Raw genomic sequence first — 16647 nt, forward strand, 5'->3', positions numbered from 1 at the left:
GCAGCTTTGTAATTCTGTACTTTTTAATATATTTTATTTTTTACAGTGTGGCAGAATTGAAGGGCAGCCTCACAGGAAAGGTGTCTTCCCAGCATCATTTGTTTATGTGCTACATGAGTAGAAGATGGACCTCAAGACCTATATATGATCATAAAAAGCGGCAAAGAAACTACATATAATCTGCACAAGATGTATTCATTTCTGCTTTGAGAAGGCCTTCTGTGGGGCAAAAGGACTTCTGTACTTTTCACACCTCTGGTCCTCAGTCAGCAGCCCAAAGGATGTTATGTTAGACCAGAAATCAGGCTTACTAGTGTTGAAATGTAATTGCAGGGTACGTCCCATTCAACTTATTGGCAAAATATCTGCTGACATGAACAGAAGAGGAGTATACCAATCCTTTACAGCTATAGAATCCTGAGTTCTCTGGGCAGTGATCCATGTGGAAAGATCTTGATGAAACAAATAAATGTATTTGATTCCTTTTCATGCACATATAAACGGGCATTGGAGAGCATCATAGGTAAACAGGAGCATAAATGGGAAGGGTGTTGGGGGTCATCCCTTCAGTTTAGAAGACTGCACCTTGTGGGTGGTGATAGCAGTCTTGCTCCCTTTCACTGCACAGGAAAATGAATAGAAAGGCCCCATATGAGCACGTTTTCTTCAGCCTACATCATGAAATGAGAAAAGTAAGAAGGTTTTGAATTCCATCTTCCTGCACTAAGCATGGAGTATCCATGCATTAACCACCATAATCCATCCTATTGTGTGCTAAATGAGGAGAAGGAATGAAACAAGGTACACGATAAAATGGTACCGGTTGAACCTATGGCTCCAGATAGCAAAAACTAGGAAGGTAAGATGTAAATGAGAACATAATAGCTTTTCTTCATTTTCTTCCTCTCCTATGCATTCATAGGAGAAGCATCCCAGCACCTTAACCCCCACCTCCATCTGGTCAGTCATATATCAATTTGGGGTATGCTTTTTTTTTTACATTTGCCAAGGATTTTTTTCAGTTAAAGGGAAAATATTCAGGGAGACATAGGAGCAGGTGTGTCTCTGAAGGGCCAGAGATGGATATATTTGACCCATAAAAGTTATCCACCTTCTGCTGCAGATCTAGCTACGTATTTTCTGGTTTTCTGGAAGGAATTTCCTAACCCAGGGACTTGGATGGGGGAAAACAATCTTCCTGATATTGGGAGCCAGAGATACAGCACACAGTTAAATGACTGAGGAGCAAGGGACTTACAACATTTATTTCAGCTTCTGTACATATGTCTAGTTCTTTATGAATGCAATTAAATTATTGTTCATCGTAGCGAGGACAATTTAGAATGTTAGTAATAGCAAAATGTGTGATGTTCGAGATACCAGAACAGCACATGCACACAGTCAGACAGTTCAAATTCCTGACTTAGGGCTATCACTCTACTACAATTTCTGATATAATTGGCGAATTAAACAGTACATCTTCTCAAGTGCCATATCTTTTTGCCAGTTCCAATGTTATCATTGCTGAATATGAATGAGAATAAAACACATTATTCTAAGTGGATCTTAGTAGTCCTTTATGTACTGGCATTTATATGTATCTAGCTTTACAAGGAGTGCTTCATCTGACAAATACATGAATTAAAGTTGCATTGCATTGATGGCTCATAATCATTTTCTGACTGGCCAGATCATCAGATCTCTTTTCTGGTGCTGTTCACCGCGCCCATACCATTCTTGCTAAATCCAAAACTGTGTACTGTTTAATTGTATCTTATGTTTCTTATATGGACCACTCTGGTTTGCTTTTGGGTGATTTCAGACTTTCTCTGATTTCAGCTTCCAGGAAGACTTTTCTGTCTTCTCCCGTTGTGCCTTCCTGATATTTGAGATTAGGCTGAGAAGATGTAATCAATCTTTTATATTCTTTTTGTGCAGATTAAAAGTCATGTGGGCTAGAATCCTACTGGAATTCACATAAGGCCTGTGTAACTTGTTGTGGGTAACTGTGGCTAATTGACAAGGTGCCAGAGGCTATCTTGGTTGTGTGTTCGGTTATCCACCATTAGCTATAGCTAACGCAAACAGGACTCCTGCTGTAAGCATGAAGATGTGAGGATGGAGGCGAGAAAACACCTATTCTCTCTGGACTGCCATCTTGTCCCCCCTCTGTAGAGACAGGGGTACAAACTTCACCCATGGCTCATTCGCAAAAGACAGTGGCTAGAGATAGTTCCCATTCCAGTGGAGGAAGAAGTGCAAAAGTTGACGGTTGAGGAAAGCGGGAAAACCTTGGCGGGAAAGGAACGAAAACCCCAGGTAAAGGTGGAGGTGGGGTCTGCTGATATAAAAGGGGGAAAAGGGGAACTGCCTGTAGCTTGGGAATGGGTTTGGATACAAGACCCATGGACTGGGAAGTGGAAAAGGCTCCGAATACCAAAAGAAGAGGTAGACTATAGAAGGTGACGAGAACTGACCCCGAGACCATCTTATTGGGGTGAGACGGAGGATAAAGAGTGGAGGAGGAAATTGAGGGAGGAAAAGGAGCGTGTGGAGAGAGAAAAGAGTGAAAGAACTGAATGGAGGGTGATGGAGACCCAGATGAGGGGGTACCCGTTGGACCATGGCAGACCTTTACGGCCTGCAAGGACATTGCCTGGGTGGACATCCGGGACGAGGAATCAGTACTGCTATTGGAGGAAGAACCTGGACTACTACTGAACTCTGATCCACCGGGTGACTGGCCGGGTCCTTGGGATGCTGTTGGGGGAAACCCCTTTAAAGAAGAAAGTTAGAAAGCTCTCTCTGACTCATTGTTAGGAGGTGACAAAACTTGGAATGCTTTTGCTGATGCTGTTTTTCTGTTAAATAACACAATAAACGTTACTCCAATTTCCAAACCTCGCAAGTCTGCTAATTTATTTGGAGAGAAAGAAGAGGCCTTTAGAACCCTCACAGAGGAGCAGGGTCTCTTCTCTTGTGACTTCAGCTGTTGGTGCTGTTTACAAAATGGAACTCATCTGCCTTTCTCTAGAGGTAGCTTTCTTCTGGCAAATTAAAACATTGCTATTTCAAAAATATTTTCCTAGTACTGTAGTTAAGAGGGAGATGCTCTGGGGAAATGTTCAGGTTTCCTTTGTATCGGTTTATCTTCATTCCTTTTTTTTTTTTTTTTGGTCTTTTGGGCACCAGTCCCTTTCATTAAACTTGAAAGGGCGTAGCATTTTCAGGTTCTTTTGTTTCATTCCCCCCTCCCTCAAAATTCAATGCCTGCTGGAAAAACTATAGCCTGGTGAGGGAGAATCGTGGCAGCAGAAGTGAAAGATGATGAAATAACGAGCCAGTAAAAGTGGGAGGAAGAAGGTGAGGAAAGGAAGGGAGGCAGGAAGAAGTTTCATGTGGAAGAACCCCCCCCCCATCCTGCCCCTCCAAGAGGAACAACACTCATCTCCAGCGGCCTTTTCTCCTTTCGTTTCCCCCCATTGCTCAAGTGCTGCCCATGAATAGTAAGAAATAAATAAGAGGTGGACATGGCATTGGCCCAGTGATCTCAACTCTTTAGCAAAGTAGAGTGTCCATGCTGGCACGACTATCAATGCCATCTTAGTCTTTTCTCCTTCTGCCTCTTCTCCATTTCCCCCCTATTCACAAGCCTGTCCTTTCTTGCGGCATGCACACACACCTACATAGATGCTTCCATCTCCCTTCCCTCTTTGTTGCATACGTCTTTTCTAAAGTCAGAGGGAATTGGGGCCACCTAAATGAGGGAGCATCTCAGAGGCAAAATTCCAACAGCTCAGTTGGGGAAAAGGCAATGGCTTCACTTTTGCAACTTGCAGGTATTCATGCATGTGCGAGTGTGTGTGCATGCACATGCACAAAAGCAGTAGCAGCAGCAATGACTTTGAGTTGAGTAGACAGAGAATGTGACTGAAGTGGCAGCAGAGACTTCCCAGGGCTTCAGTGTTATGGCAGAGTCCTGAATAAGCAAAGAAAGAGCAGCCATTCAAATTTCCCCACTCCTCTTCCTGGATATTCTGATTGAGGACACTTGATTCAAAATGCAACCAGCTATTTATGCTGCATTTGGGGTGTTTTTGCTTATTCTACGGCCTCAAACTCTACATGGCACCCCCCTGTGTTGGTACAAATAGCCCTTTTTCTTTTAAGAGGGCACTGCTTCTTGATGCAGAATCCATGTCTTATCTGACGAACCCCTTAATCACAAACCATCTGTTCGATGTGTGACATCTGTGGTCAGATACAGGAAGTCACTGTAAAGAGCGCTGCAGGAAGTGTTTTCCTTTCTGTGTCTTTAACAAGGCAGTTTTATTCTAAACTCCGCAAACTGTGACTAGTGCTGTTGGTATTGTGTTAACTTCCCCTTTAGTTTGATAAGTTCCTGTTCAAAATGAGTCACATTCAGCCTACAAACAATGTAGTTTAACCAATTCTTCGTTGTGATATGGAGTGCAACCAAGATTCACCTAGGAGGAAAATTCTAGTTTGTCTACTTGTTTACTCAACCCAGGCAGTGTGAGTGTCCATATTCAAGAAAGGTAAGTTCTAACAAGCCATCAAATGAGGGGGGGTCTCCTGTACCAACACTCAACGTAATATATGTGATCAGATGTCCATATCTACCTATGGTGTCCTCACGTGAATATTGGGGCCCGTTCTGCTCTGAAGCATCTCCGTAGACTTCTATAAATGTTACATTCTCCCTGCCACTGAGCAATGATGTTTGTATGACCATAGGAGTGACCACAGGAGTAAAAGTAAGTCTCCTTGAACTGTTAACTTTTTATTTGATTCCACAGAATCCCCAATCAACATAGCTGGTAACCATGCTGGATTGTGGCTTTGGGGACTTGTAGTCCAAAAAAGTAACTGAATGGAAACAAGGTGTGGAAATATTATGTCTTTAATTCGATGTCATACTCCAGAAGTGTCATGTTTTTTGCCATATGGATGTGGCTTAGAGGCATACGCTTCAGTTCCTTCTGCGGGTTCATAATCTAAATTTGAATGTTTGTGAGATATCTTGCAACACGCATTAGCTAATTGAGGTCCAGCCATACAATTTTTAGCTGGCATATTAATACACCTATTGGCGTAAAAATGAAAGAGAACGGATGTCTAAGTAAAAATAGGTACATTTTTAAAAGGGTTTCATTTAATGTGTAGTTTTCTCAAATGCAAAAAGCACTGAAGGGGCCTGGGAGCAAATAATAATGACTAGAAATTCAGCTGGGGAATTTAACCCTTTCCTCCCTTGCTGTATAAAAAACTCCTTTGAAAGTGGTGGCATTCAGCACAGTAGCCATAAAACATAAAGTCCTTTGTGGGGGAAGTGTTTAAAGCAACTTGCCATTGTGCAGTATTGAATGAGCAAGAACTTTATAGACCTTTGGGGGGGGGGGAATCAGAAGCCTGTGTTCATCACAGCTAGCATGTATGGCAATTAAGAATTAAATCAAGAATGAAATCAAACCATTCCTAATAATATCAACATTCATTTGGATATCAAAGATTTTTCATTGTTGCAGTAATTCCAGGCAACATCAACTTATCTAATTCTACAAGCTTTATTTATCTATATTACTTCTATTTTCCATGTGCACAAAATAAAATCCTAAATATTGAAAACATCCAAGTTTTACAGCTATGGAAAACTGTAGGTACAAATGCTTAAAAATATATGAAGACTAAATTTAAGTTGCAGGCAAATATTTAAGTCAGAATTTAATCCAAAATACAGGAGCATAAAAAGTACAATAAAATACTAAAGAAAATGTTCTAATTACATTCTAAAAATGTGCTTACAGCCTTAAAAGGCACAATAAAAAAGAATGGATCTCTAAATATATCAAAGTTCTTCATAATAGAAATATATTAAAGAAAATAACTTTGTTACCCTCTAAGCATATTAAGAATATACACAAAATAAATCTAAATGCTCACCAAGCCAAACCAGTTTGATTCTATGGAGGAAAATCCATGTTGTCTTTGTCTAGTGAAGTTGTTGTTGTTGTTGTTACATGATTGTTGTTGGCATCTGGTGTATGTGGTGCGTTGCCTTGCTGTGTTGATGAGTTGAATGTTGCTCTGTGTGTAGCTCCTTATATTTATATTGATCTCAGATGGCCATACCTCCAACCTGCAATCTGTCAACAATCTCTTTTTCAGGGCCTGCAAGTTATACACAGCAGAAAATTTTAATAGAAATCTCTATTGTTTCTTCACCGCCAGTAACTACAAGAGCTTGTACCTCAGAATCACTGTTGTGACTGAAATTCACAAAGCCTGGAGGAACAAAGTCTTGTAAAATAAAGCACATAGTAAACCAAGGTACAATAAAATCAGATTACAGTAGTTACAGTGGGTGCAGGTTATAGGACCTCCAAATGCCATCTCCAGTCATATTAACATTGCAACATAAATATGTTCTACTTATTTCAATACACTTTAAATTCTATCTTTTTTTTCATGTCCATGATGAGCTGTCAGCCAGGAATGAAATTCCTTTGCAAGGCAGTGTTTATGTACAATGACCTTATTCCCAAGCTCAGATGGAAAGAGGTCTAATTATTTCACAGTGACTTTTAGTAAACTGCAGTTCAAACCTCATTATAAACAATGCAATGTAGATTTCTAGGACTGCTTTTTCTGCACCCCTCTTAATTATTTTAATAAACATGCCAAAAAAAATCACATCTTGACAAGATCAAACTTGTTTTGGCCCATCTGATTATGTATCCTGTTGCCATGGTGGCCAATGAGATACTTATAGGAAGGCCACAAGCAGGTCATGAGTGTCATAGCACCTTCTTGCTTCTTTCACCCAACAACAGATTTGTAGAGACCCATTCATTTCTTTACTGTGCTTTAAATCACCTGCTAATCATAGTCTTCTGGATGGCTACATTTTTCTGGGTCTCACATAGGCTCTGACAGCATCAGCTCCCTCCCAGGGAAAGGAGTGCTGGTTTGAGGGATGGTTGACCAGCTCTAGAAGATTAACTCCTGCTGGTGGGCAGCAAAACCAGTCCTAACATTAGGCAAGTTGTGCTTTCCATCTCAGGACAGTGTGAGGTGTGGACAAGGAAATGCTGTGGGACAACATTTTGTGTGTACTTTGTTCTGAAGTCCCTATTCTTTGCAGCTCTCCAGTGCAGTCAAGAATGGTGCCCCATTGTCAAGGTCAGTGGAAGATCCCATCTGCTAGCTTGGTCAGTTTGTGTAGGTGGAAGGAGTGGGAGGTGTGACTTCTCCATGGCAGGGAACAAGGTCTCTTTGGTCAGCCCTGAACAGCAGCAAAAGAGGAGCAAGCACGATTTCCCTCCATTTCCCAATGTTATATTTCTGTTCCCTGACAGACAGTTAATGAATGAGAACCATCCCTTAATCCAGTGGTTCCCATCTTTGGGTCCCCAGATGTTACTGAACAACAACTCCCAGAAATCCAGCTAGTGGTGCAGGCTTCTGGAAGTTTTAGTTGAAGAGTATCTGGGGATCCAAAGCTGGGATCCACAGCCTTAACCAGTCTGCCACTCTCACCTCCCTACTCCTCCCTTCTGCTAGACCAGCGGTTCCAAAGTGCCTAGTGAAATGGAAGATAGCATAGCCCACCTTTTTTTTTAATCTAAGGAGGCAGGCTATGAGTCATCAACCAAAAATGCATATAGTTTGTTCCCCTTTCCTTTTGCTTCCCTTTGTTTTACCATGTATTTTCTTACGTTTCCTTCTTTGACAGTTGCAGCCAAAACAGACCCATGTTTTATAAATCACACTGAATTCAATGGAGCTTATTTCTAGGTAAATGTGCAGAAGGTTGCTCCTTTCATTATGCATTTCCTCTCATTGCTGTAAACACCACAGTCTCTCCCCTTCTTCTTTCTTCTCTTTCCTATTGATCTACACCATGATCTTAATTCTTTTTTTTTCTATTTGATTTTTGTGCTTCCCATTCTGTAACATCTGGATACCATATTTTTTTACATCAGAAATGTATCTTCATATGCCTGCTGCTTCTGTAAGGCCAGTATGATGGAATGCCTTTCTCTTTCTTTGCTTTTCCTTGGTCTCTTCACATTTCTGTTCAACATAACTGTTTCATCAGTGTTGGATCCTGCTGTAAATCTGTTGAGAAGTCAGAACTAAAAAGTACATTGCTAATTTTTCCTTCAGATCTGCATCTCAGTCCCATACAAGTTAATTTGATGGTCATTGCTACTGATTTTGCAAATACGGTTGCAGCATAATTTGATATTTTGTTTCATTTTCTCTCTCTCTCTCTCTCTGCTCATGTGCATCCACGTGCATGCTAGAGAGAATATTACTAATGAATGAATGAATGAAAAGTGCCACCTTCTGAAATCAACCCATCAAAGAGGACTACAGCCACCATAAAACAATACCTCCAGGTCCCATATCAGACAGAAGCTTCAGAAAGATGCTATGAGGGTTGCCAGGGGGTTTAACTGAACAACTGGGACACACTCACTCTGTCCAGTTTCTAGTGTTGACTGTCTACCCAAGGCAATCAAAACAGTCTCTATAATAAGAAAGAATCTTTTATAGACTGAAGTCCACTTTATCATTTAGCAAAACTATGGTTAGTAAAATTCCAACATGATCAAATACCCTTCTTTGCCTTTGCTGCAATAGCCTGTTACAGCTACTCCCCTGGAAAAGAAGTGTTAAATTTACTTTTTAATCTCCTTATTGGCGTCTAAATTAAGGTAGCATAAATAAGGATGTCATCATGCTATGTACATTTCTTTGCTGCATCTGTAGTCAGTACTGATACAGGACATTCTATGTGTTTCAGCATTTTGGAGACATGAGAACTTAACGGAAGCTGATATCCACAAAACAGAAGTCACATGTGTTAGCAGAAACTGAATGTTGCCTTTTTTTTTTAACTTATTATCTGAGCTGCTAAGCTGCAAGATGCACATAGTGCTGGAGCAGTTCGTCATCACATATGAACGGAAGATTCACAAAGCAGAGATTCCATATGGGGGGAAAAACACAGTATACCACATGACTGTGTGACCTCTGGGAAGAGTTATTTTTCATTATTCTGTTTTTAAAGTACAATATAACAAAGAAGCACAGCCACCATTACTTCAAGTTACAGGAATTAGATTGTCTACTTTACACCTACACTCTTATCCAGAAGATTCAAACCAAATACATGGGGTGAAAAATGGTGGGTAAGAAAAAAATTTGGAGCATTATGACTCTAGGCCTTGTGGCTTCCATTTGGAAGATGTACACATCTGTGTATACAAGCTCCGTATCTTCTTCATATAGCCCTGAAGAACAGCCATTCACATATTCCCTCTTAGAGAGAAGACCTTGTAACTGTAATAGGTGCCTGGATCATACAAACCAGAATTGGTTCTGTGATAACTTTGATGGCTCAGTAAGCTGCCTGCTAACTCCTGAAACCCAACAGATCTCCCCAACAATCCTGCACTGGTGGCTGGTGAGTATTGCACTACATTATTGACTTTAGAATCTACAAAACAATGCCAAAATACTTCCCTCTTCTGCAACTTAAAAAAACCACCCTTGACAAAAAAATGCCCTCTTGGAGAGAGGAAAGTAGTGTTTATCTTTCAATTATTTCTTTCCATATACCTTTATTTCTTTACCTTTCTATTACTGTTTTGCAGTATCTGAGTTCTGGTACCCATGTTGAGCACAGATAGAAGTGCAGCACTCCAATGATTTCCAAAGGACTAGTTGTAGTAATTAAAGGGACGTGGTGGTGCTTCGGGTTAAAATGCAGAAGCCTCTGTGCTGCAAGGTCGTAAGACCAGCAGTCGTACGATTGAATCCACACGATGGAGTGAGTTCCTTTTGCTTGTCCCAGCTCCTGCCAACATAGCAGTTCAAAAGCATGTAAAAATGCGAGTAGATAAATAGGTATCACCTCAGTGGGAAGATAATGGCATTCCATGTCTAGTCGTGCTGGCCATGTGACCATGACTAGACTAAATGCCAAGGGGCACTTTTACCTAGTTGTATTAATCACAGTAGGGACAATAAGTACTCTTGTTGTAGCTTAAAAATGAACAATTTCATTACAGTTCTAATGGACTGTAGTCCTTTCTATCATGTGCACAAAATATTGTCCAGCATTTCTTACATATATAGGAAATATACAGTAGTTGAAGATTCTATGCAATTAGGTCAAAGGGCAATAAATTGCCACCAATACTGACAATGCCAATAATATTATTTGCTCTGACTAATCACAAAACTGTTGCTAATAAAACAAATAGAATCAGAAGGGAAGTCAATTAATACACGTAGTGCCTAATTTATTGTTCCATAGCATATTTCTGGAGCAGAGGAGTCCTTCAAAAAGCTCTTTCCAGTGTTTGTCCTCTCCCTGCCATCATTTTACGTGTGACTTAGAAATCGCTGCCTCTTATATTCTTCTTTTTCACAGACCTAGATTATGTTAGCTGAAGGGGAGTCATGTCTCCTTCCCTCCATTTCCAGTCACAGTACCAATCTGCAGGTATCTAGTCTTGCCTGATTTTGAAAGCTAAGCAGAGTCAGACCTGGTTGAGATACCAGGTGGGGCTAGAAGAAAATCCTGCATGAAAACTGAGGAGCCTAACAGCGTCTTAACAATGTGTTAATGTTCATTGCCTTTATAGACATAGAAACTGCTCTTACAGAAGACATTGGCCATTCTAGTTAGATGTTATCCACATTTTGTTGTAATAATAACCTTAGAACTACAAAGCTATATCCTGTAGATTTATTTGCAAATCACAAACTATGCTATCAAAGATGCCTTGTTTTGCCCATTCTGTTTATATATGAGGACCCACTGTGTACCAGTCCAGTAGCCAAGGTACTGTGCTGGGAACATACTGCTGGAAAAGACATGCGATTTCCCCATCATGCTTTTTGTTTTGTCCCACTAGAAGCTGCAAAGATCACAGGATGGGAGCCAAGTCCAGGAGATAATGAAACACCTCTTTGATATTCTTCCATCTCTCACTGATCGAGTCCAGGACCTTGCCCAGTGTGGGACATGTGCAGTTGTGGGGAACTCAGGAAGGCTGAGAGGTTCAAAATACGGGGAAAAGATTGATTCTCACCAGTTTGTGCTGAGGTAAGTGGAACTCAGCACATCCACTGGTAGGCAACTTCAGCTGCAATAGTACTCTCCACACTGTTTATGTCAGTTAGACAGCTGTGGGTAGAGACCAGCAAAATGCTGTAAAGTTTTGGCATGATTTTTTTGTATGAAAAAGGTAATATTGGTTAAGAACGGTCACTTACACAATGTGATGTGACCCTGCAAAACTTTGGCCTGAGTTATCTCCCAAACACAAGAAATATTGGCAGATGAGGTAACCATCTTTTGGAAGTGTGGCGCTGTTGCAAAAACGTTATGTGTGAGAGCCTCAGTGTGTATGTTGAGCTCATTATAATGAAAGCAAACAGCTCTGACCTTGGCTATGTGGGTTTCAGCAAAGTAAGTATTATTGCAGAAAGCATGCTCTCAAATGATGTGATCATGGGTGAAGAGATGGAACAAAGTGCATCCTCAGTAGGTCACAGCTGCGTTGGCCACACAGGTTTAAAAAATATGAATGTGTGAAATATAAATGTAGAAATCATACCATGTTTTCTGTTGACCAAAATTTATTTAGCAAGCTGGAAGCAGACTGCAATAGGACTCCTGCATAGGCTGGATGTTCAGAAAAGAAAAATGGGTGGAGGTTAATATGGCAGGAGACGGTATCTCCTCATATAATCGACACAGATCATCAAGGGAGGGCCTTCTCTTTCTCTTGCTGACAATACAGACTTGTTTGGTAAGGATCTTGAGTGAGGGGATCTTTGGTGGCTGCTCCAAGTCTAAGGAATTCTGTCCCACAGGAGTCTAGGTTGTCGGATCTTTCCTCTGGCAGTTGAAAACTTTCCTTTTTGAACTGATTTCTGAATTGCCCTAACAGCATTGGAGTTTCTAATGGGGGATGGCACATATTTTATTTTTATAACAGGCTTTAGGTTTGTTTTAAACTTGTTCTGTTTTTAATATTGTTATAAGTTTCAATATATTTTAATATTATTTTTTAAATGTGTTGCAATTTTACCTATAGGTACTTTTTTAAGCTGCTGTATGAAGTGGGAGAAAAGAGGGATATAAATAAAATAAATCAATAAATAGGGAGATACTGTCCATCCCTTGAAGACTTTGTACATGATGGCTTGTTTGTGCTCTAATTATATGCCAATTCATTTTTGTACCTTGTAATTAAACATGTCTAGTTAGCTAATCCAGCAAAAACTCTATCATAATGTTGAAAAGGAGGAGGTACCTAAAACCCATTAGATCAAATCCTACTGTTACTCTGCATCTGTTCTTGTATCTTGTCCGAAAGTATCTAATAGCTTGTTTTTGCATCTTTTAAGGATCAACACAGCACCAACTAAGGGCTTTGAAGTGGATGTTGGTACAAGAACCACTCACCGTTTTATCTACCCAGAGAGTGCAGTGAACCTCAGTCCTGGCTCCCACCTTGTGCTGCTACCCTTCAAACCTCTGGATCTGAAATGGCTGGCCAGTATCTTTTCCTCAGGGGACATAAAATAGTGAGTATCTTGGCCAACTATACATCTAGAATACAAAAACTTAGGCAAAAACAAGGTTATAACATAACTTCAGGCATCTAGTTGTCTTAAATAGACCCCCGTAGAAGGCTGGTTCCATTTCCTGCCAACTTGTTTAAAAACTGGTGAAGAACAGAATACCTTTGGAAGGGGCTAATTTGTTCCTTGGTGATTTTGAGGCTCTTCGTGTAGATTATTGAACTCCATGAAGTTCAGGTGATGCTGTGAACACATTCTCCCAGTGACATAAGCCTTGCATTTGAGCTTTGGCATAGAAAAAACTGTTTAAAAGGGCATGGTAGTCAGCAATCAATCACTATTGCCTGCTTCCTTTCCTTTCTCCTTTCCTTCCCCCCCCCTTCACCTTCCCTAAAAATTGGCTTTATGCAGTATACCTGTCATTAGAGGAGAAGCAAATGGGAGACAGATTGTGGCAGATGAGAAGATGAAGAAACGGTGAATACTAAAAGTCTTTAATTCCTTTCACAGCACATACAAAAGAGTCCGACAATTCATTGAAGCAGACAAAAGCAAGGTAAGGTGGTAAATGAGGTCAGCTGTACATTGCTCCCAATGGTCTCTGTTATACAGCTTAATTTTTATCCCATAAATTTTAGCTAGAGGACTACTTGTAGGGAAAGAGCAGGAGTCAAGACCTGAATAGCAGGACACCCTTTCTGATATTTTGTAAAAGGAACAGATTTGTGCATTTAAAATTTTGAAAAAACAATTCCTTGTCTCTGCAGATAACCAAAGATACTAATGGGGACTGGTATCATAACCTGACCCCCTCAGCTGTCATTTCAAGGGGAATGAGTTCAATCTAGCCAAAGCTGGTTTCTGTTTGTATTAAAGCCAGTGGAGTGTGTCCAGGTCACATCATCTTTGCGTCATCAACTCTAAACTGAACAATCTGAGGGAGTTTCTCTGCCAATATATGAAAAGTCTCTCAAATATTTTTCTTCTGCACAGGTCCTAATAATACACCCCGGCTTTCTGAAATATATCCAGGATAAATGGACTAAGCAGCATGGAAGGTATCCATCCACTGGATTCACTGCTCTCATTTTTGCCATTCATATTTGCACACAGGTATGTAGTAACAATGGCAGCGTCTTATCTCTGTAGTAAGCTAGCTATGAAGCAGAACACGATTATCAAACTACTTCTTTTAAAATCCAAATTCCTTAACACAATACTTTTAAGGCCATTTTTTAAAAAATGCACAAAATTGCAAGCTTTCAGGGACACAACTGTCAGGCATGTTGTTACAAAAGCTGGGGGAGAGGGGGAGATGTGGAAACAGACAGGGCAAGAACAGGCCTGATTTGTAGGATACCTCTTGTCCCATTTGTGATGGGAGAAGGGAGCGAACCAGCAGATATTCAAAGCTGTAGCTTTCTCAGTTGATCTAACATTCAATTGTATCAGGAAATAACCACTGTTCTGGCTGAGAACAGAGAAGTGAGGAGAGTTAGAAGGTTTGTTGTCGTAAAATGATGGTTTGGTTCGTTCTTAGGTAGAGTACTGTCAGGATATTATGAACCACAATAAAGAATTTATTCTTAGTACATGAACTAGTGTTCTAGCAATGATCCATTTTATAACAGGTGTGCGGCCTCAAGGTCAGCACATGTAGCTGATACAATCCTTGAAATGTGTATTGGGCATGATGTAATGTCTAGAAGACAGTAGGTAATGTGCCAGTGATTGGTTGTTCAAACTATGCAAGTGCTGCATACTATGGTGCTGTGTGGAGTGTTATGTTGGAGAGTTGCTGCACGTGGTGCTCTTTATTTACTTTATTAAGTCTATTGACTGATGTACATAATTTCATCATACATAGTCTGTAAATACACCGCTGATGAAGGAACCTACCATCTCTGTGAGTCTTTTTGCTGTCAACCTGGAAGACTGAATTGTCTCGAAGCCGTCTCCCACACCTCAAATCTTAACAAGATCAGGCCTCCACGACGCCATGGGGTCTTTCCTTAGGTTAGGTTTCCAAAACAAGTTTGTTTTTTTCCATAGTGAGTTTGATGACAGAATGGTAAACGGGGGAAAAAAATTAAAGCACTGCCCTTCAGAAAACAGTGTCCCTCATCCTTTGAAACCAGATAGCTAATTTTACAGATTGCTTTTGGTCAGTATCACAAGTGCGCAAAATAACAAAAAACAAAAACAAATTCTGTCCACAATTTACTCATGTATACTGCACAAAAACAAATAACCCCAGACTATTAAATGAGTGTTTTTACAGCAACAGCATCCATTTGGTATAGGCCAGATTTGTGTTAATTTGGCTAAAGAAAAATGAGCCTTGCTAAATTTGCCACCAAAATCCAAACAACTCAAAACTTAACTGTGTGCCAGAACTGGAAGAACAATTTGTATTAACCAGTTATTTCAGTGAACATTGGACTGTGACACAGAACAATATGTTTCATAATTGATTAAGTTTGCAGAAATCTGTCTTGGCCTTTCTGATCTTTCTGTCATTTTATATGCACCAGGTCTCTGCATTTGGTTTTGGTGCAGACAACAACGGGGACTGGCATCACTACTGGGAAGAGAACCACTATGCTGGAGCATTCCGCAAGACTCGGGTGCATGATGGCGATTTTGAATTTGGGCTCATCAAAAGACTAGCAGCTGAAGGCAAAGTGTTATTTTACAGTTAGCTTGCAGGAGTATCCCACATGATTTATACTGCATGCCAGGGCTTGCCAATTCTTTTTGAGAGAACTCATTTTATTTGTGTGCATATCACACTGGACTACAACAGTGGGGCTCCCCTAAAATATGTTGCACATGAGGACTGGGTTTATCTGTTTGGGCTTCACAGAAAATGGAACTATAACTGGATGGGAATCTTGTGCAACCCAACAGTGGCCAAGCAATTCTTTTGGATTACTCCTCAGTGTGCTACCTCTGAGGGTCTTACACTCTGATCTGCAGAGCCCCACTGTATTTTCAGGTCAGTACAGGTCGTTCATGGAAAGGTTGCAAAATAACTGGTCATATCTATACTTGGTCCGAAACTTAATAAATTTATCCCAAAGTTGGAAATCTAGGTGACTTTGATTAATATAAGTATTTATGCAAGATACAATTTTTAGTTTTTGTTATCCTCAAGCTGAAATATCAGAACAGGACAAATCTTGAACCAGGTATGAAGTGAAAGCTGACAAATGTTAGACTGAGCTTTACAAAGCTTTACTCACAAACCCAGGCATGCCCATTGCACCAGAATGGGGAGACTAGTTAATAAAATGAATTATGCATCTGTCTTGATTTGCACAATACTAGTATGTGAGCCTGCATGACCCCCCCAACACCCCCCCCCTATTTTGAAGTAGACAGTGGAGAATTAGAATTGAGAACTATTACCTCAAAGTTATTTTTAAAGATTTAAATATTTGAACATACATGGAAGAAGCAAGCCCAGCTATGAAGAAAATTCTGCCTGATTTACAGAAAAATGTGTTTTTTTATTCAGTACAAAGATATAGTATCCTAACTCTGCTCTCAACTTAAGTTTCCTTACTTATTCATGTTTTAATGCCAATGCATACCTGGGTTTACATATAAATTTGCAACCGTAAGCCTACTCAGTCTTCTGCAGAAATCCATGGAATAACCCAGTGTATCTAGGGGTGGACTACAAAAATGTTTTAAAAAACGTATTCGCGAAGGCTTTCACAGCCAGGATCGAATGGTTGTTGTGGGTTTTTCGGGCTCTTTGGCTGTGTTCTGAAGGTTGCTCTTCTTAATGTTTCGCCAGTCTCTGTGGCCAGCATCTTCAGAGGACAGCACTCTGTGCTCTGAAGTAGACAGTGGTGTCTTCTGAAGGTGGACACCACTGTCCTCTGAAGATGGTGTCCATCTTCAGAGGACAGTGGTGTCCTCTGAAGATGCCGGCCACAGAGGCTGGCGAAATGTTAGGAAGAACCTTCAGAACACTGCCAAAGAGCCCGAAAAACCCACAACAAC

At 40.4% G+C, this 16647-nt stretch overlaps 2 protein-coding genes and 1 long non-coding RNA gene across 17 annotated transcripts in view; 2 read left to right on the forward strand and 1 right to left on the reverse strand.

Annotated features, from left to right (window-relative positions):
- LOC110073326 (arf-GAP with SH3 domain, ANK repeat and PH domain-containing protein 1) overlaps nucleotides 1–1661 on the forward strand; it is a 46074-nt gene extending 44413 nt beyond the window's left edge. For all 5 annotated transcript variants that reach the window (XM_072997065.2, XM_072997067.2, XM_072997066.2 and 2 more), the window contains one exon: nucleotides 47–1661. In XM_072997065.2, the coding sequence (XP_072853166.2) occupies nucleotides 47–121 (75 nt within the window). In that variant the 3' untranslated portion in view covers nucleotides 122–1661. The remainder of the gene's footprint in view (nucleotides 1–46) is intronic.
- The window catches only part of LOC144589154 (uncharacterized), a 75636-nt gene extending 69534 nt beyond the window's left edge, over nucleotides 1–6102 (reverse strand). Inside the window, exon 1 of the long non-coding RNA XR_013545072.1 lies at nucleotides 5965–6102. This is a non-coding gene — a long non-coding RNA (uncharacterized LOC144589154). The remainder of the gene's footprint in view (nucleotides 1–5964) is intronic.
- Nucleotides 4264–15943, forward strand: LOC110073366 (CMP-N-acetylneuraminate-beta-galactosamide-alpha-2,3-sialyltransferase 2). 11 transcript variants are annotated; one of them, XM_078393307.1, is made up of 11 exons: nucleotides 4264–4559; nucleotides 4821–4905; nucleotides 6253–6351; nucleotides 7166–7203; nucleotides 7757–7818; nucleotides 8834–9496; nucleotides 10956–11146; nucleotides 12457–12636; nucleotides 13144–13189; nucleotides 13627–13746; nucleotides 15168–15943. In XM_078393307.1, the coding sequence occupies exons 6-11, from the start codon at nucleotides 9215–9217 to the stop codon at nucleotides 15333–15335; spliced, it is 987 nt and encodes a 328-aa protein (XP_078249433.1). In that variant the 5' UTR covers nucleotides 4264–4559; nucleotides 4821–4905; nucleotides 6253–6351; nucleotides 7166–7203; nucleotides 7757–7818; nucleotides 8834–9214; the 3' UTR covers nucleotides 15336–15943. The 11 variants fall into 11 exon arrangements, with proteins under 11 accessions (XP_078249433.1, XP_020638109.3, XP_020638111.3 ...); XM_020782452.3 differs by lacking the exon at nucleotides 6253–6351 and having other exon boundaries at nucleotides 4299–4559; XM_078393304.1 differs by lacking the exon at nucleotides 4821–4905 and having other exon boundaries at nucleotides 4337–4559.
- The last annotated feature ends 704 nt before the right edge of the window (nucleotides 15944–16647 follow it).

Source organism: Pogona vitticeps, chromosome 4 (genome assembly GCF_051106095.1).
Source record: "Pogona vitticeps strain Pit_001003342236 chromosome 4, PviZW2.1, whole genome shotgun sequence".
Lineage (NCBI taxonomy): Eukaryota > Metazoa > Chordata > Lepidosauria > Squamata > Agamidae > Pogona > Pogona vitticeps.

Excerpts from the sequence above, each read along its gene's own strand:
- LOC110073366 (XM_078393307.1), top strand. The coding sequence starts at position 9,215 with ATGGTGGGTAAGAAAAAAATTTGGAGCATTATGACTCTAGGCCTTGTG. Across the intron at positions 11,147-12,456 it reads TCTCACCAGTTTGTGCTGAG|GATCAACACAGCACCAACTA; the intron begins GTAAGTGGAACT and ends GCATCTTTTAAG. Across the intron at positions 12,637-13,143 it reads TCCTCAGGGGACATAAAATA|CACATACAAAAGAGTCCGAC; the intron begins GTGAGTATCTTG and ends TTCCTTTCACAG.